Here is a 25,362-nt window from a genome sequence, read left to right as displayed (position 1 = left end):
GCAGCCCTATCAGCCTTTAAAACTGATGAGTCCCTAAAATGTATGATTTTAGACCCTCATTTACCTTTGTTTATCCTCATTTATTTTGTATGCAACCCTTTGTTATCATATTTCGGAGCTACGCAAGGTTGTTCGTGTTTCAGGGAAAACAGGCTAAAAACCACGGAATTAGGCATTCTGAGAAAACAAGGGAATATTTGGGACACTCAAAGCTAAAATCAGATGTTTAGCCAAGTCCCTAGAGCTTCAGTGCAATTAAGCAAGAATGATCATGTTCGACCATGTGGAGCGACTAGCTACCAACAGGGGTGACCAAGGAAATAGATGTAGCCTCCAAGGTTCAAGTTTGAAATAGAATAACTACAAGGTTCAACCAAGTCTTTGACATAGTGACCTTCTGAGGCGACTAGGTCCAGAGGCTGAAGCTGACTGAAGATAGAACTACTGAGAGCCTCAATCAAATGCTCAACCAAAGAGACCATCACGGGCGATAAAGTCGAGTTCCTAAGATTTCCTGAAGCTTGAGATCCTGCAAGCCTCGACCATAGACTCGACCAACAAGACCTGACTGTGCGACTATGTCGAGAAGAGCTTAATTCAAATCCCTGCTTTCCCGGGAGCTCCGACCAGGGTGCAACCGAGGAAGAACATGGATGCGACCTGGTCGAAACTGACGATCTGCGTCGTGAGATACTTGCAGAAGTTGCCATTTTTGAATTTCAAACCTTGTTAACCCTAATGGGTATAAATAATAGCTACAAATATGTTCTAGGGGTTCCTCTTTGGCCTCTCTTAGGTTAGTGACACTTAAGATGTCATTGAGAGTCATTGTAGATTAGTTAGAGTAGATTTCAATACTTGTTCTGGTTTGTGCAAGAAGTGTTCAATGGCCTACGCCAACCGGCAACGCTCTTGTGTTTTCTGCGTAGATTAGATGATAATTCAGTTGTACCTCCGGTCATTAGTGACTGACGATTTGAATACAAAGGATTGATCTTTTTACATGCTTTCTCTTTACCGCTTTCATTTATCTAGCTTTCATTTAATCGATTTCCTTTACTACTTTCTTTAACAGCTTGACTGTGATGAATACCTGGTAGATAGGATAGCACTTCTACAGCTTTGGTGAGGTACACGTATTATGCTACAGTCTCCCACAAAGGTTCTCGTGATCGTTGTGATAGAAATCTGGATCCCGACTGTGCTTCGGACGGTGGGTGCACCCTTGCTACTCTATGCCATTGAATGGCTCCTTGGATTGTTTAGTCGGGTTCCGATTAGTTTAATGCGGTAAACTTATTGAACTTAGATTATGCATACAACATCCTAGGCATGATTCATGATTGAGCACTGCTTTGTAGGAGTAAACTTAGATTTACATGCTTTCATTTAAGTTAGATTTACATGCTTTCAATTACATGCTTTCAAGTAGTTAATAGAATACACCCTGAAAAATACCATCTTTTTACTTTTCTGTTACACAAGGCTACAATAAATTAATTTGGAAGTGGTTTGATAACTGCGCTTTAAGCCCCTAAGGAGCGACACCCGACTTCCCCACTTTCTACTGAACTTGGGATTGTTAGGTAGTAAAATATTATTTTTGGTAGTTAAGGACCCAAGCCTTGGCAAGCCTACCAGAAACGAACAACTCCTCCATTGAAACCCTAGCTACCTTCTCAGGAAAATCCATTGGTTGATGAAGATTGCAGCCTTCGGAGGTTGCTGACTGGTTGACGACTGGTTGGCTAGGGTTGGTTTCGGTTGATTAACAACAATTGTCACTGACTTCAAACGATCAGCCTTGTTCACTTAAACTACACCGCCGCACTTACAGCACCTATCTTCCTTGTCAGCCACCATAACTCAATCTCCAGAGAGGACTTGACAATCGCGACCCTCGCTTCATCTATATTACTTTCCAACATGACCTGCCTCCACGATCTGAAATGCAGATGACCATCTACAACCATATCATCATAGTCTTTTCATAACTCCTTCGCTAAGTCACAGAAAACACTCACGAAGCTTCGCCATCCAACCTAACCCTAACTCCAAGAACTTTCCCACCTTCGCCCACCTAATCAACAACCAATAGTTTGTAAATTGTAATACCCTTGCGAAAACTTCGAAAACCCCTCTCCATCCAACCAAAAACCAAAAACCCTTCGACAAACCACAAAACAGCCTCTTTCGATAACCTAACCCATCTATTACAAACAACATTCTTCTCAACCATAGGCAAACATGATCTCCCCTCACCCTTGTCCATATGCGGATCAAAGGATTTTCCTTCAATCTGAATCACTCGGCTCGTCATAACCTAAACCAATCTTCATCGCAACAAACTCACAAGGAGGGGAAAGGGATAGTATCGCAAATACGAGAGAGAGACAAATAGGGCCATCGCCATTAGTAACAACATTTTATTTGACCATTTATGTCTAAATTATATATATTTGTTAATTAATAAATAAATAATTCGTATACTAATTGAATACATTTAATATGATTATTATATTACAAGCTTCTACACCTTATACACAACACACCCATCATTGATATCTTTAATTTATGGTATTTTAGTTCTAGAACTTGCATTATCATGTCAAATCATTTCTAAATTTTCATAAAGGAATTCCAAACTTTACTACCATTTTGCATAATTTTTCAAAATCAAAATTGACTTCAAAATCAAAATTTTCCACGGAAATTTCTATATTTTCAAAGCTTTGAAATTTTAGTTAAAATTGGAATTTATGACCTCGAGTGCAACACAAACAAGTCTCTCCCTCCCCACAACAAACCACATCCCTCTCAATCTACTGCTATATCAATTACCCTACTCAAGATACCTACTATGATTAGGCAGTAGATATATTGATATCATTAAGGGTATGTATGATAGAGTAACAACTAGAGTTAAGAATGTAGGAGAGTCTAGAGAATTCCTAATCACAATAGATGTACATCAAGGTTCTACTTTGAGCTCTTTATCTTTTCTCTTTAGTGATTGACAGACTTAATGGAAATATCCAACAAGAGATCCCATGGTGTATGTTGTTTGGAGATGATATGTTTTGATTAATGAAAGTAGGAGCGGAGTAGAATCTAAGTCAGAACTATGGAGAACAACTTTAAAGTCCAGACATTCTAGGATAGGTAGAAATACAACAAAATATATGAAATATAATTTTAGCCAAGTAAGGAGGAATATTAGAAATAATATTAAACTTAATAACCAATAAATTAATAGTATTGGTAGATATCATTACCTTGGATCTATTATGCAAGTAGAAGAAGAAATTGAACAGGATGTAATACATTAAGGTTAAAGCAAGTTGAATAAAATGGAGGAGTGCTTTGAGCGTGTTGTGTGATTGTATAATATCCTTTAAATTAAAAGGAAAGTTTTATCAAACGGCTATAAGACCAGACATGCTCTATGGATCAAAATGTCAGGCAACTAAGGAAAAAAACATCCAAAAAGTAGAAGTTTCCAAAATGTGTACACTACGAACTTAAGGCTTGATGTTGACGTTGATGTTGAAGACATATCTACTATAAGCACGAAAAAGAAAGGCAACTATTGATTCCCTCCTCTAACTCCCATCAACGCAATAAACCATGACTAAGTTCCCCATTGATAATGGCTGAAAATGAACACTAGATAATCAAACTGTTGGCCAAGATCTCCATGTGTCCCCAAAGCCCTTCTTGGCTAAAAACCCTTCCTAACAATCTAACCATTTCGTAGGCTTTCTCAAAATCCAACTTAAAAACAACACCATTATCCTCCTCCTCCCTCCTCTTAACATCATCAACCACTTCATTAGCTACCAAAATAGCATCCAAAATTTGTCTATCTCCCAAGAAAGCACTTTGAGCATGAAAATATCACTTAAAGCTTACTTGACCTATATGATTAACCTCTACATAAAAGCTATGTTTGAACGGGTTCACTAAATAAGTGAACTCAAAGCATTTGATGGCTACTCTGAATTTTCTTAAATTTGTCTAACTGAATTAGATAAGAAACACGTTTGATTTGGTAAGAGGGAATTTACCCTTTTTGCAGTTTTATCCCTTATGAAAATAAAAATAACAACAGGGAGAAAAAGAAAAACCACACCCAAGTAGTTAAAATTAAAATAATAATTTTATTTTTGTCCAACCATAAATTATATTATTTTTATTTATAATTACTAATTAAATATATGACTAGAAAATATCTTTATCAAATTTAAAAATTTGATTTATATATACTTGCTAATCAAGTATTCATGCTTTCGAGAGTTGTGAAGGTCAAAATTAAAAAACGACACATATTTAGGAATTAGATACCAAACAATTAAGATAATTTAGGAATTAGACTCAGTGACCGGTTCAAGTTCAATTCAAAATTGGTTCACAAAATTAGATTTGAATTCAGTGTTGGGCACTTAACACTTAATTTACCAAATGACTTTCCTTGGTAACCAAGTAATAAAAGAAGAATTAATACTCAACCCAATAATCCAATTAATATAATTCTTGAAAGATTTTCATCAAATCCACTCTCACTGCCTCCTAACAATACTTGAATAAAATCCATTCAAAACTATGCCGACCAACATCTTTATCTCTCACCATCGCAGAACAGCCTCTCCTAATTCCTTCACATCAAAAGACCTTTCATAAGTGGTCTATAAATTGGGCTCCACTCTAGGCCCTCAATTATAGGCCTAAAGTAATCCTCCACAAAACAAATAATCTTTAAGAAAAACAATTCATAATCTCTTCCACTATCAAAGAAGAATCTCTAATAACCTCCCTCCACTAACTCTATCGCTCTTTCTATAATTACAATAACTTTCCCTAGCCCACTTAAAATTACTTTTGCTTTCAATGTCTCACCTATTTGAAGATAAATCATCCACCTCAATAGAGAAACATGCCCCTATGCCAACTCCTCAGTTAACCCCCATCTTCCACTTTCATGTCCTAAGACTCAACATAACTTAAAAACTAAAATATTAGCTTTCTAAACTCTAATGTTCCCAAAATTCTCTAAATTTTGCGTGTAAAACGTCTTTTAGATGCTTCAGCTTCTTCTAAAATCTACAACACCATTCCCCCACCCCCCCTCCACAAGCACTGCACCATCATTCCATGCATCCTCAACCTAAGAACAAAAAGAGTAATAATCCAACCACATATTCGTCAAAGTGAAAAGGAGCAGGGCCCCATTTGATACAAAATAGTAAAGTGGTCAGACCTCTACCTTCCAATAGATAAGAAAAATAAGGCATTCCCCAAGGGAGATTCCTCAAACCACAATTCCTAATGAATCTATCAAACTTCTGCCCACTCTAATTGAAACTATCCCACTTTGTTCTCTATTAGGGACCTAACTACTTTAGAATCATCACCTAAAATCCACTAGGCAAACAAAAATTATAAACCGCATACATTTCATCCCAAAAGTAAGAACAAAAAGTAGGTCTAAAAGGACCACACACCAAGGTTAACCACCACTACCACCTCCAATTAACCTCTAATACGACAAATAATGTAAAGAAACCAACCAAGCAGTCAACTTAAGAACGCCAACCCATATCCCAAACAATAAGCACCACCTTGCCACCCCATTAGAAGGGAGGAATTCCCATTCCTTAAACATCACATCTAACATACTTCTAATCACACAATACTGCGACATTTAGTTTCTAGTAGAAATACAATAATAGGAGAAAACTTAGACAACACCTCCTTCAGTACCTGCTTTTCCTAACATCGCCTACCCTTGAAAGATTCCAACTAATGACCATCATAATGACTTTGACCCCTATTCCTCTACCTCTACCTCTAAACCCCACCCCACCCCCCACCCTCCGTGTAAAATAATTATACATAGATGCCAACTTATTTAGTCTACTTTTAAAGGTTGGTCTTAGGTAATATTGTGTTGATATTTTGGCCTAACTTCCTCTACCTCTAACCACCCCCCCCCCCCCAACCCCTGTGTGAAAATAATTAACATAGATGCCAATTTATTCAGTCTGCTTAAAATTTAAAGCTTGATAATATTGTGTTGATATTTTAGCCTAAACTTATGAACAGCACAGGGGAACCTTCAACCCTAGCGATGCAATTGAGTCCTTTGATTTCAAGCTACTCTTTGGCCAGAAATGCTCAAGGATTTGCCAGAGTATTCCTGAAGCAATCAAAAAACTTTGGTTCTTGGTTTCCACTAATGGTCGGTTGGTTAGCCTCTGGAATACACTCATTCTTCTTCCTTTTTTCTTCCAACCATAACAGCCACAACTAGCTTCACAGTTTTCAGCGACCAGCAATCACAGCATCGACACTGCCTAACCTATGTTTCCATCTCTTCCCTCATACCTTCTTTATCTACTGCTTTCAAGCTTAAAGACAAGCCCACCATCCCAATGCTTCTATGCCATTTCGAATGCAAATGGATCGACTGCCTGCCTCTTTCATTTTTTCAAGACATAAATAACATCCACCATTCAATAGCAGCCAACAATATCAAACCAGCAGGCTTCTGCTCTCAAGGATCTTATCCAGAGATTATTCCCCATCCCACAATACCCAATCCAAACAAGCTGTACTATTTTCAAGAGCCATCCAAATTCTTCTTCAACCAGCTGCACAAACACTTCCCTTCGTCCAGCAAATTCAGGAATGTGCATTGTCAGATTTGTTACATTATCCAACAATCAATATTAATGACCTGTCAGCTTTGAAAGAATAATGAAACCTCATAATAAACTCAATGACAGGTCACCAAAAAATATTACACTTAGTGACAATAGAGAACCATCATGCTTGAATTCTTTTCCCTTATTTCCATTCAACTTGATTTAGGGCATGCTTCTCTAAAATGACAAACAAATAATATTTCTCTCACTCCTTCATATTTTTTATTTTTTTTCTGTTTTTTGACACAAGGAAAAAAACTAATCTGTATAAGAGCAAGGGTAAGGCTGCATACACAGTAACGACCCTCCTCCTACCCTCACAAAGCAGGGAGGTTTGTGGCACAAGGAAACCCTTTCTCTTTTTTCTTTTTTTTTTCTTATGGAGGATGCCTTATCCTCCTTACTCTGTAAATGTTCCTGTTCTTGATTTAATGAAGTTTCTGTTGTCTAAAAATAATAACAATAACTCTCACACGCACACAAATGCATGCACATGCATGCAACTTCATGTTCAACGTATACCCATCATTAGTTCAGCAATAATGATCTCATGGTGCCCTCATATGTCTCATGACGTATCAAGCAAGTATGCCTCATGTTGCCTCACCATCGTTCTTTTTTCTCGCTTCCTCACTTCTATTAACATTCTTTCTCGCTCTTTCACCACCTCCCTCTTTCCCAATGATTTTGATTTCAGAAATTTATAGAGGGAAAAATCCACAGGTCAATACAGAATAGAAGCAAGATTTGACATCTGTGACTAAAGAAGGTTGATCTTAGGGGCTTCATTCATCTATAAAGGATAAAAACTATGAATCAGAAACAGTGGGTTAGGGTCCCATTGTTGGCTGCAAGATAGTTATGTGACTACTTCCCATCCTTGTTTCTAAGATAGGTGCATTTCAATCAAAAATAAAAAGTTTGGCAGATTTTCTTTCTTGTATTGAGTGTAGACTGTAGACCAGATCCAATTGAAGAGGTATCAATGAGAAGATATGTCAAGGATTTGCCAACATTTTGAAGTTGGTTTTGAATTTGGACGGGATCATGTTCAGAGTTGGAAGTAGGAAATGCATGACAATTAAGAGTGTCAAAGCCAGAAGGTTATGCCATTGTTAATAGTAGTGGGGAGGCATCTGTGAAAGTGATGCTGCTAGTTATGTTGCTTCACAAAATATCTATTCTTACTAATATGATGACTGCTATAGAACATTTTGAAAGATTATACAATAAATAAACAAATCAATAAAATAAGTCATTACCGTAAAGCAAATACCAATGCAAAAATAATTATGACTCCATAACAAGGAATAATTATTGCCAAATTTCACCATGGGAATATTTATTCCTTTCCATGTTAAATGTAATAATGGGGAATATTAAGGAATAAATATTACCATGGGAATGTATTGTCAAATTTCTCATTGCACCATCTTATTAGGAGGAATAGCTATTTTGCAAAACAAACATAACCATAGGATTTACAAGCAAAGATGTGTTGCAGGTGGCTCATGATTGTAAGAGCATGGGTTGGATTGTAGTGGGTATTATTAAATTTGCATTGGCTTAGGGTCAACTCTTGGGTGGACCAGCCTCAGGTTTAAAAGCAGTGAAACCCATCATATGCCTTCATTGACCCAGCAAGATTTTTTTGGAGAGATGGACCCAACATTCTTGTGGAGCTTCTTCTTGTTTAGGGCATGTTTCAAACCCAGAGCCCAAGTAATAAATGAGGGTTTCAGATGAGCAAAGACAAGAGTTAGATGGCCTAAAAAGCAGGCTACTCCCAATTCTAGTTTCCAGCCTACACCCACTGCATAAAAAGATGGGCTTAAGGATGAGAACAAGAAAAAGGCTATTCTAACGTTGGTGGCAAGCAAGCATGTCAGCATCTATAGAAGGTCATCACCAAGCAAAGTTGAGCATCACTTGGGGAATCTGGAAGTTTGACAATAATCAACGGCACACGAAGGGAGTGCTTGGCAGTTGCAGTAGAACTCATCCTTGCAGTCTGTTCAGAAGTTCCATTGGAAGGCAGAGGAGGAAAAGCCTCTTAATAATGGCACTCTATTCGTGCTTCCTTGGGCTGCTGACTCTGACAAGAAGATTTTTGGAGGAAGGCAAATTCAGTCAGGATTCAGTAGCATTGCCTGTTTGAAAAGCAAGATCATAAGATAGAATCACTTGCAAAGAAGAGAATGTGTTTCATCTGGAGACAAGAAAGGTGAAGAGGAAGGTGAGGTCTCAAAGATATTGAGGGTAAAAATTGAGGCACTGTGTCAGATGCAGAGAGTAAGTTCACTAGTGTTTATTGGTGTGACAATGGATTTTTGATGGATGATTTCAGAGCACAGTATGGTTAGAAAATGGACTCTCCTTTGTATAGCATCGCACATGTCTAAGAACCTGGACAGATCCAAACTTTCAATGGTGGTATGCTGAAAAACAGGTCGGTGAGCCAAAGGAAAACTTTTTTTACTGAAACAGTGAGGAAAATATGAAGCAAAAGAGTCTCGATAGATATGGTAGTTTGACACCTGCTCTTGTGTCATGGACTGAACAATCCATTCAGTGTGGAGGGCTGTACAGCACTACTTTGGCAAACAAGCATTAACTAATCAGCCCAAATTTAACTGCATACCCATCACACGAACAGATTGACAAGCATTGAAAATAACCAAAAGGGGAAAAAAAAGCAAATAGTAAATAAGCATAAAGAAGAGAAGGACATCACATGGAGCGAATGCGTCGTGGTTCATTTCATTAAACATTCATAGACAAGAAGTGTTTAGTGAAGGGGGCAAGTAAGCTAAACATGAACATAATGCTAGTGAATTATACAAAGTTGATGAACACTTACCCTCCCCAAAATATTCTCACTCTGGCACAAGGAATCGTCAATACATTCGAGGGATCATACTCCAATTATTACATGAATGCAACTCAAACTCTAAACATAAATCCTACGCTACTATTTGCATGATGGATAAGGTGAATGGGCACAAAACAAGTGAACCTAGGCAAGATTGAATGCCTTCACAGGCTTGGCTCATGACATTTTTCCCCACTTATGCCATTGACGTAACCATAGAATTTGATGATACAAAATTGTTGAGCTTTGTCCACAAACATATGCATGTGTTCGGTTGACAGCAATTAATTTTTCGATCCTCGAGGCCTTCCCACTTCACTAAGAACTCCTGTCATTGACGCGCCTTCATGATCTAAACTATGATCACTTCAACTTCCTTTCTATTGGATTGCTTGATCTTCAATGGTGCTCTGACTGATTTCCAGTTGGACCTTCATTGTTAGTCTAGAATGGATTAAGGCAACTAACATGAAAAACTAGGTGAATTTTCATCCAACTCGGACAATCAATTTTGTAAGAATCCTTCCTTACTTTGGCCAGAATTGAAGTTAATTCATCACATTTGCAAAGAAGTGACCCCATCCAAGCCCCAACGAGACTTAACTTGTTCTCCATAGAACTTTATGTTAGATTACCACTTTACCTAAAAGCTTAAGCTGTCAGGGTTATGGACCAACAATGTAAATCAGGCCTTAACACTCCCCTGCACATGAAGTCCAACAGCAAGTGGGGAGATAAACAAATGATAAACAACACCCATTATAGTGAATAAGATAATTCTCAACAAACAAGCATTAAGTGCGGGCAACAAGACTAGAACCCAAGTTCTCCAAACAACTTGGCCTTGATACCATGTTAGAAATGGTCCAAATGCAAATTATGATTCAAAATTTTGGATGATTTTTGAAAGAAATTTGTCTCAATATAAAATTGATTTATGATTTTGTAATTAAAAGATTTAATTACATGATTATAATAAATAATGAGTTTTTGGTTTAAATATATGATTTATTCTATAATTCATTATGACCAATACTGTATTTATTTTTTGGTTTTAATATTGATCTAATAATTGTTTTTTTATGTTTTGAATTTAATATAGTAACTACTACTTTTACAAACACCTGTATAAAAGAGTTTTGTTAGTTGTGAAATAGAAATATTAGTAAGCTAAGATATAGCAATGAACCAATACAGAGATATCAATGATTTTCTTGTTTAATTTCCTTACTCTAGCTAAGATTGGGTTTAGTTCATAGCCAGTTGGTTTAATGTGCAACTTACCAAAAGCTAAGGCAATCGAATCTTGGAGATTGAACTCTAAGTACTAACTACACCAAAATGATGGCAAATATGGTTTTATGACAGCAGATCACTGTGCTTCAACCTACAAATTCTACTCTTAGAAATTACGATTTTTAGGTTGTTAAGATTTCATTAAAATGAATGACCTAACTTGAAGATAGGTCTCTCCCTCTATTTATAATACAAATTAAATACATTCTAATGACAATAATACCCTTACTAACTCTCATTAATTAACATACTAACACACTTAATAATAATAATACTAAAAGACATAAATAACCTCTAACACTCCCCCTCAAGCTGGAGCATAAATGTCAAATGCTCCTATCTTGTTCCAAATAAATTTAACACGAGCATCCCCCAATGCTTTGGTGAATAAATCAACAAGCTGCATATCCAACTTCACATAAGCGGTACTAATGAGCTTCTGCACAAGTTTCTCCCAAACAAAGTGGCAATCAACTTCAATGTGCTTTGTCTGCTCATGATAGACCGGGTTGGAGGCAATATAAGGAGCAACTTGATTGTCACACGTCAACTTCATAGGTTGAGAATGAGACATCCATAATTCTTCCAACATGTTCTTCAACCAGACAAGTTCACAAGCAATGTGAGCCCTAGCTCAATATTCTGATTCAGCACTTGACCTTGCCACCACAGTTTGTTTCTTACTCTTCCAAAAAACCAAATTACCACCAACCAAGATACAGTACTTGGTTGTGGATCTTCGGTTGGAGGGCGACCCAACCCAAGCTGCATCTATATATCTAAGGATATAAGTGTGATCTTAATCACAATATAAAAGACCACTCCTAGGTGCACCTTTGAGATATCCCAAGATGCAAATTACTGCATCTGAATGACTTGTCCTCGAAGAACCTAGAAATTGGCTCACAAAACTTGTTGCAAAAGATATATTTGGCCGAGTGACTATGAGATAATTCAACTTTCCAACAAGTCTTGGATATTGTCCAGGATTAGGTAGAAAATCATCCATATCTGGCACTAACTTCTTGTTAGGATCCATGGGTGTATCAACTGGTTTAGATCCCAACAATCCAATTTCATCCAACAAATCAAGAACATACTTCCTCTATGACAAAGCAATTCCCATACAATATCTACATACATCTATATCCAAGAAGTATTTCAACAGTCCCAAATCTTTAGTCTAAAACTTTGTCTGTAGAAAACATTTGAGACTCTGAATACCTATATCATCATCACCTAAAATAACTATATCATCCACATAATCAACAAGAAGGATCCTCCCTAACAAAGTATGACGATAAAACATGGAATCATCCACAGCACACCGTCAAAAACCAAACTCAAACTCAAGTACTACAGCACTGAAATGACCAAACCATAATCTCGTAGACTGTTTTAAATCATATAGAGCCATCTTGAGCTAACCCACTAAGTCTGACTCCCTCTGAGCAACAAACCCAGGTGGTTGCTCCATATAAACCTCCTCCCCAAGGTCACCATGCAAGAAGGCATTTTTCACATCTAACTAATGCAAAAGCCAGTGACAAGTAGCCAAGGAGATGAACAAACGTACTGATGTAAGTTTGGTAACCAGAGAAAAAGTATGAGAATAATCTTAAACCGTACACCTAAGTGTATCCCTTAGCAAAAGAACAGGCCTTTAAACGAGCCACAGAACCATCAGGGTTGACTTTCACAATGTAAACCCAGGGACAACCAAGATCTTAAATTTCAATTTTGACCCAAATTTCAAAGCTCTAAAAGTATGAAAATTTCGACAAAAATTTTGATTTCGATGTCAATTTCAATTTCGAATTGTAAAAATGACGGATATCAGTAGTAAAGCATGGAATTCTTTGTTAAACTTTAGAAATGGTTAATAGACATAATAATGTAAGTTATAGGACTAATATATTACAAGTTAAATACATCTATGATGTGTATGAGGTGGAAAAGTTGTAATATAGTATGTGTATCAAAATATTTGTAAGATAATGTACATTGAACATATTCTAGTAATACAAATGAAATTCATAAATAATTTAAATATTAATTATCATACAAATAATGATAGTTTAGACATGAGTAGTTCAACAAAAAGTTGTTGTAAGTTTTTTTTTCTCATATAATTTCAAAAGCACTAGTAATAATCTCTTGTTTCAATAAAAATAAATAAAATAAACCAAAAGAGAAATTTCACTTCACTCCTAAATCTCTTATTTGAATTCTGAGGAAATTTTATTGTATAGTTAAAATTTCGACAAGTTTTGCTAAATTTTTGAGATTTCGATAAATGTCGAATGATTCGTTGAAATTTTGACGAAAATTATGCAAGACAGAAATTGATTGCCATTTCAATTTCAAAGGTGACGGAAACCGGAAATTTCGAATTAAAATTCGACAATTTCGTGGAAATTTAAGACCATGGCTACAACCAACCACAAACTTGTCAAGAGGAAGAGGTACCAAGTCCCAAGAACCATTGTCATGTAAAGCATTCATCTCTTCAACCATAGCATCCCTCCACCCATAATGGGCTAAAGCTTCTAAAACAGATTTAGGAAGGGTAGTAAATGATAGAGCAGTAACTAAACAATAATAGGAAGGTGATAAGAAGTCGTAACAAACATAGTTAGAAATGGGATGTTGAATACATGTGTGTTACCTTTCCGAACAGCAATAGATGGGTCAACATCATGCGCAATATGATCATCAGATGAGGAAACCAAAGGTGTGGTAGTAGAAGCTAGAGGGGACTCTCTTCCTTGGAGCCGCCATTGTGAATACACCAGCAAATTAGGATGATCAAGACGATGAGAAGGACTCAAACTACATGGAGACTTAGATGGTTCATTGGACACGGATAGCAAAATAGAATCTAGAAGATTAGGCAAACGAAGAGACTCATTGAGCTCTCGGGGACTAGGTGCAATAAGGAGTGGACTCGAGGAAAGTAACATCGGCAAAAACAAAGAAGCGATGCAACACAAGACTATAACAACGATATACCTTTTGAGTATATGAGTAGCCTAGAAAAACATATTTTATAGCACGAGGATCCAACTTATCCGCCCCAAGAGTTAGTTGATGAACAAAGGACATACACCCAAATATACGAGGAGGGAGAGAGAATAAAGGTGAATTAGGAAAGAGAATGGAGTAGGGAATTTTATCACTAAGTAGGATGGCATCCTATTGATCAGATAGCAAGTAGTAAGTACATCATCACTCGAAAACACTTTTGGTATATGCATGATTTCAAAGATATGTCTATTTTTCCTCTTTACAATCCCATTTTGTGGAGGAGTGTGGCAATAGGATGATTGATGGACAATACCAAATTGAGTCATATTAGTGAATTGTGCACTGAAAAACTCTTTTGCATTATCACTTCAAAGTATTTGAACTAGCAAACCAATTTGAATCTTTATTTCATAACAAAGGGCACAAAATACATGAAATTACTCGGAATGATCTTTTATTAATATAGCCAAGTCATTCTTGAATAGTCATCCACAAAGGTTACAAAGTACCAAAAGCCCAACTTGGAGACAACTCTACTAAGACTCCAAACATCAGAATAAACTAACATAAAAGGACTTGCAGCCCGTTTATTGTCTCGGGAAGCAAAAGGGACACGATGATGCTTTCCTAGCTGACAAGACTCACAATCAAGACTAGACACATAACTCAAATTAGGAACAAGACATTTTAACTTTTCCAAAGAAGGATGACCAAGACAACAATGAATTTAGAAAGGTGTGACAGCAGCAGTGCAGGTAGTAGAGGGAGATAGCAGCTCAAATTGATAAAGTCCACCACCTTCACACCCTCCGCCAATCATTTTCCTTGTTTTCAAATCCTAAATAACCACTGAATCAGGGAAGAATGTCACTAAACAATTCATGGATTTAGTAATCTTTCTAACGGACATAAGATTGAAAGGAAATTTGGGAATATACAAAAAATCAAAGGAAGAAAAATAGATGAAGAGGGTTTTACAGTCTCAATTCCATTGACTACAGTGGTGGATCCATCAGGAAAAGTAACACAAGGTAAATTCACAGGATATTGAAGAGTGGAGTATATCTGTGATATGATCAATGGTGGCAGAGTCTATGATCCAAGGACTAGGAAGAGAAGTACTAGATGACAAGCATGTTGTGGGATTACCTGTTTGGGCAAGAGATGCAATGGGAAGAGAAGCCTGTTGTGACGCTGGGTACTTTTGGAACTTGGAATACTCTTCCTCTGACATGGATACAGTACGATGCCAGCCACTCAACTCCAATGGTGAGGAGTTAGTGGTGGCTGCATTGGCAACACGTGAAGGTCTACCATGAAGATCCCAACACTCCACAATAGTATGATTACTCCGTCCACAATGAGTGCACTTGGGAGGAATACCTCTACCTCGTCTATCTCTACCACTACAGCCACTTGAAACACCTTGATAACTCTTGTGATTGTTTGGCAGAGAACTAGAATCACCTTGTGTAGAAAAGGCTGTCCTCTCAAAGCCAAATGCAAGAGCAGGAGAATGCGTTCTAAAGGAAGCACAAAGGACACCAGAATAAACATCGGCAAATGATGGCAGCTCGGCACTACTAAGAATCTGGGATCGGACTGCCTCAAACTTGGGTCTTAAGTCTCCTAGAACACGAAGAACTGCCATTTGCTCCCTCTTCTACTGCATCTCATGAACATCGGCAGTTATAGGTTACACAACGTTAAGCTCCTTATGAATACGCTTCATCTCTCCAAAATAATTTGCAATACTCTTGTCTCCTTGTTGTAACTAAAATTACTCTAGGGATAAATCATACATGTGTGTAATGTTACTACAATATAGAAGATTGACATAATCCCAAATCTCCTTGCATGTATCTAGATGCATACACATCCGTAAAATCTTTGGCTCCATCGAATTCCATAAGAGGGACACAATCAAAGCATCTTCTTGAACCCACACGTCTTTTCTCTTCTCATCAGAAGGATCATATTGGAGTAAGTGGTCAGATTTTCCTAATCCTACTAAATATATACGAACAACTTTAGACCATTGAACATAGTTTTTTCCATCCAACTTTTGAGTCATTATTTATGGCAGGGATGTAGGAAACAAATTTTTGGGATTCATAGATTCCATACCAACACTCATAAATCAGCAACCACACCAATGTCAAACAAGAAAAATAATCAAAACTAATTATGACAATCACAAACTATGTGAAGCACCAACACAACCACAAACGAGATGAACGACTCACCAATGGATATAGCACTGCCATAGCCTCACAACCAAACATACAACCACTGCCACTACTCCAAAAAACTAAAAAAGAAGCCTTCAAAAACCCTGAACAGAGATTAACGGAATAACACGAGTGCATGGTCGAAAAAGGTTGGATTTTTTAGCAAAAAACAGGCCTAACAGCTTGATAATATTGTTCCAGTTCACTCACGTGCCGGCGTGTGGGGGCTCCTCCAGCAATGTGGTTTTGTGAGGTTGGGCTTCAGGGGATTCTGTTTCTGGGCATATGGTTGGTTTTGTGAAATAATATGGGGTGAAGGTGGATCTAGGAAGGATAGTTGCGGGAATGGTGTTTTCCAATGATGGTGAGGGGAATAGGGTTTAGGTAGGATGACGCTCTGATACCATGTTTAGATTTGATTAAAATGAATCACCTAACTTGAACATACGTCTCTCCCACTACTTATAATACAAATTAAATATGTTCTAATGACAATAATACCCATACTCTCACTAATTAACATACTAACACACTTAATAATAATAACAGTAATAATACTAAAAGACATAAATAACCTCCAACATAAGTTATTTATAATTTCATTTTTATTTGTGATTATTATTATACTCATTGTGCTCAATATAAAATAATTTCCAACAGTTAGATTACCACTTTACCAAAAACTTAAGCTATTAGCTTGTGGCCCAACAACGTATATCATGCCTCAACACTTCAAAAGTACCAAATCTCCCACACTTAAGTGCCAAGGTCCTCTCCCTAGATCTGGCCATTTCTTTATTCTTTGGGAGCTTTCTCAAGATAGGCTTGGGCAATCTTTGCATTTAGTCCCCATTCTTTGCTAAAGATGTAGGCTCCAAGAGTCTTTCCCCTCTGTGGATCTCATCCACTGCATGGGACATTAGTGTCTATGTCCTATAACAAGCTCAAAAGGTTGCTAGTGGTAGATCTCTTTTGGGCATTCACACAAACGTAAGCCACATAGAGCCACACATGTATCTTCTCACTGGTTTTTGAGAAGATGGTGCATGTACTCCTCTAGTAGCTCATCTCTCTATTTGTGATAGCTTGACAAAATGTTTGTGATATAAGGAACTCAACAAATTCTAACCAAAAAGTTCCGTACAAATATGGAGTCTCAATAAGTGACTATGTCTAAAGGAACACCCTAATACTTCACAATGTGCGTGAAGAACAATTGTATGGTCTCCTTTTTCGAGCAATACTTTGGACCTCACTGTTAGCCCTAGTTAGATGATCACAAATTATTTAGACTCATGATTTTGAATTTGAGATGTTACTAGAGACTAGAGATGGAATTTTGAGAGAAGTTTATGAACATCCATCCATTATTTTCATATTTGTTGTTCTTTAATTTTATTGTAGTGTGCTTAAATTCCATGTGCTTGATCATTTTATGGCACAAGTATTTAAATGGAAGCAAAAAAAAACTGTTATGGGCTTCTCTTGCCTAGTTTTGGCAGATCAATCAGTCCTATGACTAGCCCTAGGCAAAAAAGTTGAACAAGTCAACCTATCCTACTATTTTTGGCAAGTGATTTTTGCTTTCTGAATTAACAGCTAGTTGAATGAAGCAATTGATGCAAACCAACAGGCAAAAACAAACACCTTTGACCACGAAACTGCCCTCTAAGCCTAAAAGAACACCTTGAGGTCCTTGACTAGTGCTAATACATTCTCCAAGCTTCCTGCTCTTAATCTCTTAATTTTCTTTAAAAAGCGAATTATTTTCATCAAACCTCTTGTGCGGCATCTCAATAACTTGTTTGGAAATTTTGATTCACATTTGATCTTTCAATGGTACACCTATTGTTATAAAATACCATGTACTCTCATAATCTACATATTTTGTAACATTTATTTGCCTTGCTACATTGAAAGCAAGGATTGTAATCTTGATTGTCTTGCCTCTATAGAAAGCAAGGCGAAATTCACTTGGTGATACTGGTACCTCAAGGTGGTCGAGGCCACTAGAGAGTTGAGGGAGTTAGGATAGATGAACCACTGTCAAATAAATGTGGAACCCACTTCAAACGATTCATCAAGTTGTTTCTTTAACTCAACTAACTCTGGTTATGCCATCAAATATAGCCCTTTACTAGGAGATTTCACCATAAGTAACAACTCAATCTCAAGGCAAGTTATTAGGTTCCTTATCCAGTTCACAATGTGGAACCCGTTTAACACATTTTGGATAGCTCTTGTCCCACTTCATACAACACCAATGAGCGAGGAAAGTTAGCTCATGCTTTTTCAAACCTTTGTTGAGTTCTGTAATAAAAAAGCACTACTCATCATCCCTTTTCTTCGCAGCGACTTGAACCATGAAAGGGTAATCACCTATTAAGATTAGAGTTCATGCAAAAGGCATAAGGGTGGCCAATGGTCCTAGTCTCCTTCAAGAATTCCACCTTCGGTATCACTTGAAAGACATCCATCATAGCAGTGGGGTTGGCAAGTCCCTCTCACGAACTAAGCTTTACAAACATATGCTCCGCCACTCCCAATGTGGGTTGGGCTGCAGATTTCACTACTTTCATGCAGCCTAGATAAGCAAAGTCTCTATGCTTCACCTTGCAAGATGAAGTTGTGGGTAGCCTCTATGTCAATGATGGCACAAGAGCTCCTCCCATTGACCTTTAGGTCTGCAAACATCATGTCCTTACCTTGGGCTCCTTTTGGTTCTTTTTCATCAACCTCTCCAGTGCATTAAGCAACCACATTGAACCCATTCCTCTAGTGATTTCCTCCTCACCCTCCTTTGGTCCCTATGATTCCTCAGCAATGGATATTTACAAGGCATGTAATGGCAACTGGCAACTCAATTAGGGTCTCAGTATAGGAAACATACAATATTGCCTTACCACCAAATGTTGGAGGCTTGAGATAAGGATGAAGTCCTTTGATGATGTTGAGTTTCCATTGACTCCCCCACTTAGGTTTACCCTACTTGAAAGAACTTCCATCATCCCCACCTAATGAAGCACTCTTCTTAATAGTGGAGGAAGTCTCTCCACCATAGTCTACCAAGTTTTCTACAGCCACCTAGGCTATAACCAAGTCCTCAAACCCTTTTTGCCCATGGAGCTTAGCCCTTGCTCACGTTTCAACCCTTCAAGGAAGTAGAACAATATATTTCTTTGACATGTCTCAAATATCAAACATCAAGGCAAGGAACCATTTCACATAATCTTTGATGGTCATGCGTGCTTATGATCACGTAGGCTACACCAAGCACTACACTCAACATTCATAGTGGATCATTGAGCCTTAAACTTCCTTCTCAAGTCTTCCCAAGTACTAATTGTGCATCTACAATTTTAACCGTTCTTGATTTGCAAGCACAATTTGGCATTCCTAAAGAAGTACATTGTACTCATGGATTTAGCTTCCTCCAAGTCAACACTAATTGCAATGAAGTATTGATCCATGCCAATAAGGAAATTTTCTCCAACTCCTCAGCATCACGAGCACCACCAAATGCTTGAGGTTTTATCACCTTCACTTTAATATTCCATTTTAGTAGAACTGGTGTTTCCAAGAACGAAAACTAGGGATCGTTCATAACAACTAGTGGAAATGTATTTTTCTGATTAATGATAGTATTATTAATTTATGTTTACAATATTACTAGTTTAATGATGTTATTGTTATTATAATTTACCATTAATTCTTTTTTTTATAATAAAAGAAGATATACTAAGAGAATACACAATCATAGTGAGGATACTACATCCTCAAAAAGAAAAAGGAAAAACAAAGCAAAATAAAAGGAAAAACATAAAAATTTATGTGTTTTCTTTTAAATTTATCATTAATCCTTAATTAATAAAATAACCGCCCTGCCTATAAGTTGTTTAAATTTACAAGTTTTCCACCGCCTATGAACATTAGCTACTTACAAGCAACCAAAAGTAAATCACGAGCCAGAGTAATCTGAATTACTTCTCAAAAAGTACTTATTTTTCTCCCCAATATAATGGTTTTGAAAAGTACTTTTTGCAATAAATCCTTATTTGGGTGCAAGCCAAACATCACTTTTTTGCACAAGTAAAGTGGTTCCGAACGGGGGCTAAAAGGTTACAAGTTGCAAAGCTTCCATTGTCCATTAAGTACATAATGAAACTTGTTATTGCTTCTGGGTCCACCTGCACAAAGCAAACGTGGTTGGCAAGTTGGATCATCTCTATGATCACCTTATTGACATGCTCGACGCTCCATATTTTTAGTGGCATGAAATTTTGGAGGCATAGTTTTCCAACCAACGCTTCAAGCAAGCATGCAAACGAAAGGCAATCAACTTGAAGTAGCAAACCATGATCTGGTACCAACTCTCACAAGCCAAATACTTCATTTATTGTGAGAGCCATGTAGCACTAGTAGTGGCACACAAGCTTCATCTTGAAGTGTTAACTGATCAATCACATGAGCACATTCACAATCATTGAAAATAAAGTAGCAGCAAAAGAAAAAAAAACAGTAGCAAACAATACAATAGCATGAAGAAGCAAAAGCATCATAAATCAACATGATTCGTTTATTCACACAAATGTAGACAATGTGTTTAGGAGGGCAGGCAAGTATGCAAAACACAAATTTGACACTCATCTTTCCTTTAAGAGCTTTCTAGGCTACTCTCCCTTTAGCAAAACATCAAAATATAAATCTTACACTACAATTAACAGTACATGATTGGTGCAAAGTGAATGGGCACACGACAAGCAGCCATAAGCATGAACAAGGTTGTGGACTATCTTCCTTTGTGACACCAAGTTTTGATGACAAACACGTTGGATTTTTATTAGATAGAACAGGATTGAGGCCACTCGCCCTTAGGAGACAAGAATTAAAATCTCATAATTCAGAAAAAACATTAGCTAGAAAGAAATTCAGCAAAGGGAATCAAACAATTTGAAGAGCTCTAAGATTTACAATGGAGGAGCATTAACATGGGGCTCTTTTAACAAGTAACCTTCTATTTTATATTCCGTTCTTAGATTCTTTATTTTTTATGTTTCCTTTATTTTGAAGACTTCCTATCCTCTTTTAAATTGTATTTTCTACTTCTCTCTTAAATCTCATGTCCTGGGGAAAAAAAAAAGAATAAATAGACATTTGAAATAGGATGTTTAGGCTTAAGAAGAAATGAATCTGAAAAGTTTTCAGCTGCAGCTGTGGCAAAGGCAGTCCCATAGACTGAGCAATTGGTCTTTAATATATTTTGAAAGGACTGCAGAAAGATGCTAACATAGAAATTTCAATTAAGAACATGTTTATATTTGTTAAGAGATGATACACATAAATACATAAAGATTTCCATGTCTTCTTTCCATTTCTGTGTGCTCTCACCTTTTTGTGCCTCCTAGCATTGTTCGAAAAATAAAATAAAATAAACAGTGAAAGTTACCTGTTTGTTCAAATATAAGTGTCTGCAATCCTAGAGCTGGGCAATTAATGTCACCCTCGCTGCCACACCTTTGCTTCATAAATCTTCGATAAAATTCAGTTGATCTCAGTGGAACCACAACAGCTGCCATGTTATCCATACTGCCTTTTTCAAAGGCAGTTTTTATTATGCAATCAGCCATCGAGTCTGAGCATGAAGAATATAATTCTGATCTCACTGTACCATGATTGTGCAATTCCCACAATATATCACAAAGATCTTGCGGGCTCAGAGTTTCAAAAATGCCATCAGAGGCAGCCACCAGATAACTATCATTGGTAGTCAGAGCTTTCCAATCTGTCACCTCAGGAGCAGATGTAACGCCATAACTGAGGATAACACAAAAAAATTGACTGAGATATTCCAACCCCCGAGCATACAAGTATATACTTTAGAAGGAAATCAGTGCAAAGTCCAAACAAAGCTGTTCAATTATAAACGTGCACAAAATGCAAGTTAGCACGCCCCTTCTATTTTTAATTTTATTTTATTTCATTTCATATTAATTTTTTTTATGAGGGGACCTAGGGCTATGTGACATGGAGTCAACCAGGTGGAAGGTAAGAATTTCCAAATACAAATTTTTCTTGCTGTCATGAACCTCACCCTTTAAATGACACATCGCCAATAGCTCGAGAAACAGCCAACTGTCCATTGACTCGAGACACTCCACCCCACTCAAGAACATAACCACCAGCAGATTCCACTCGAAACCTTTCATCATCTCTATCTGGATGATGATCGCTTGTCAGTTCCTTAACAAAAAAGTGTGCCAACCTGTTGGAGGTCACTTTTAATTTTGCATAATCTTTTACTGATGAAATAGCACCACTACTTCTCTGCTGCCTGTATAACCTAAATGATTTGGCTGCAACATGCAAGTAGCATTAATTAATCAGTAATTACCCATTCTATTATTAAAAAAATTAAGACTACAGACTGCTGCATTGAATCATACTCTATAATAAAACACACGACAAGCTACCAAGTAACAACATTGCTGCTGCATAACTTAATTAAATAGTTGCAATAAGCAAGAATCATGAACAATCAGTCCTTACCCATGTGACTATCAAAATAAAGAAATTTAGATAGTTCTATTAAGCTCAAATTAAACCCATAAAACTTTACAAACACAACAATGCCAACTATTCTAGTCAAGCCATAGCCATAGTTTAATTTACAAAAAAAATACTGCAGTGTAATGACATGCTTCAAAACAATGGAAAGTTCAGTTTTCAATTGTGATCCTTCCAAACCTCTAGCTTCGGCAGGTGACAGAAATTTTTCTGAGCACATTAGAGCTTTTGAGTCACCAACATTAGCAACTAAAATGTGACCATCTGCTATTAGTATAACCGTGGCTGTTGAACCCGAATCAAGATTGTTTCTCAAAGCATCCTAGAAATATCAGCGGGGAACATAAACATAATAGAATGTAATTCTTAATGATTCTTAAACAAAAAAACTCATAATAAAACTTGCCGTAGAAAATGTCACATCAATATCATGGATTGCTCTCAACAAGGATTCCTTCAAAATATCCAAGTGAAAAGATCCATCGGAAAGTTCTGGCAATGTGAATTTGAACCTGCAAGAAGGCCCATAATTTAATTACTAGGCATACATATCAAAAATGATCAATGGGCAATAGGCAAGTCTTTATTCCTAAAACAAAAATAGAATAATTTTAGAGAATGATGCCCTAAAATTTTGAAATGAGTAAATATGCAAGTAACTCCAATAATATTATAACCTGAGCGCAATAGGTTGTGTTAAGAAGCCAATTTAAGCCCTACACTAGTGACTACTGACTAGTTATTAAAATGGCTTAACCTTTTTGCCCCCTTTATTTTGAGGGGCATATCAGCTATTTAAGATAGCAACATGTTAGGATAAGAAGGGTTTAGTGATAGGTTAATGATGGTTTTCTCTCTCGCGCAAAGACCTCTTTGTTATGGTGCTGTCAGTTCTTGATGGTGGGGGTTCGTTCAGTCAAGATCAAAGGGAAATCCTTCAATCTGAGATTGGGGGAGGTTGTAGCGAGTTTTTTACTAAGTTGGGGTTATAAAAAACACTAAACAAAGAAGTGAGGTTGATGGAAAGCAAATTACAAGAATGGGGTTGTTTGCGTTTTCAAAATGCGGACAAGGATGGAAGACTCTGGTCCGCAGCTCCAAGACGTGGACAGGCGGTGGGCGTGTAGCCTGCTCCAGCTAATTGAAGAAGGGGGGAAAGGGGGGGTGTACTTGGTTGCAGGTCTGCTGAGGGAAGGGGGCTGCTGGGGGAGTGGGGGGTCGTGGGGCATGTTCTTTGGTCAAAGTTGCTTCATTAAATTTAAGGAGGGGAGGGATATTTCATACAATTATAATATAATATTTTATCTAAAATATAATACATAAATATAAAAATATAATAAAATATGTTAATATTATATATTTAGTATAATATAGTATAGAAAATAATACAATACTATTTTATAATAACAATATAATTGTTATATAATATCATATTATATTTTAATGTAAAATATTATAATATATAGAATAATATATACTATATAAAGAAAATAATTGAATAGCAGTAAATAATAAAATACAATCATATAACTGTGGTATGATTATTGATTTATTATATTATTATACATAATTTTAGAATAAGATAAAATATTACTTATTAATATAATTAACTCCAAACATTTAATAAAATTTAATAATAAAATAATAAACAAAACAATATAATGCTATTGTATAATAAATTATATGGAGATTTGTTGTATCAAACTCTCAAATTTCTTAAATAAGGCTTAAATGTGTACCGTTTGGTTCTCTGCAATATGCTCGAAAGGATGGTACATGTGATTCACATATCTATGTTTCTCTTCTCTTCTGGTGCAAAGTGGGCCCGTAATAGTTATGAGCCGATGACACACTACTCAATATTTTTAAATGGTCCTAGTTTGGCTCATATACTATAAAAAGTGCATATCATTATTAAGTGTATCAAACCGTTCTAAATGATATTGTAAAAAATAAATAAAATATTATATGTTAATATAATTAAATTTAAAATATTAAATTAATTATATTAACGATCAATATCTATAAGTGTTTATAATTATATTAATAGTAACATAATAAAGCAATAATATAGCATTGTAATTTATTATACAATAGTATTATATTGTTTTGTATATTATATTATATTCAATAATATAATATTAAAATATAGTTTTATATTTTTATATTAATGCCATCATAACATTCATATTTTTAATTTATGTATCATATATTATATATAAAATAGGGCAAAAGACATTAACCTCCCCTGAGGTTTGACAAAAAGACAATGACCACTCTTGAGGTTTCAAAAATTTCAAGGACCTCCTCTGAGGTTTCATGAATTCCAGGGACCCCCCACCCCTGAAATTTTATAAAAAGACACAAACCTCCCCTTATATTTTACAAAAAGACATTTTCTTTTTAGGGTAGGTCTGTGTCTTTTTGGCAAACCTCAAGGAGAGGTTTGTGGCATTCCTGAAACCTCAGGGGAGGTCTATGGCATTTTTGAAACCTCAGTGCAAGTCTCTGTCTTTTTGTCAAACTTCAAGGAAGGTGAATAGCTTTTGCCTTGTAAAATATTATATTATAATTATATAATATATTCCCTCTTCCTTAAATTTAATGAAGCAACAACCAACTGCAACCCCCCCCCCCAAATTCCTCGCCCATCTTCTTCAGTTAGTTG

The 25,362-nt window shown here is 36.5% G+C and overlaps 1 protein-coding gene across 10 annotated transcripts in view; it reads right to left on the bottom strand.

Moving 5' to 3' along the window:
- LOC131156200 (probable protein phosphatase 2C 51) overlaps positions 1-25,362 on the bottom strand; it is a 138,909-nt gene that overhangs the window by 102,354 nt on the left and 11,193 nt on the right. For all 10 annotated transcript variants that reach the window (XM_058109701.1, XM_058109705.1, XM_058109703.1 and 7 more), the window contains 4 exons: positions 23,101-23,206; positions 22,875-23,016; positions 22,222-22,483; positions 21,577-21,944 (listed from right to left, as the gene is read on the bottom strand). In XM_058109701.1, coding sequence (XP_057965684.1) covers positions 21,577-21,944; positions 22,222-22,483; positions 22,875-23,016; positions 23,101-23,206 — 878 coding nt within the window. The remainder of the gene's footprint in view (positions 1-21,576; positions 21,945-22,221; positions 22,484-22,874; positions 23,017-23,100; positions 23,207-25,362) is intronic.

This window comes from Malania oleifera, chromosome 5 (assembly GCF_029873635.1).
Source record: "Malania oleifera isolate guangnan ecotype guangnan chromosome 5, ASM2987363v1, whole genome shotgun sequence".
In the NCBI taxonomy this organism is placed as follows: Eukaryota; Viridiplantae; Streptophyta; class Magnoliopsida; order Santalales; family Ximeniaceae; genus Malania; species Malania oleifera.
Note: the sequence above shows the minus strand (reverse complement) of the source record. Positions and strands in the feature narration are given on the sequence as shown.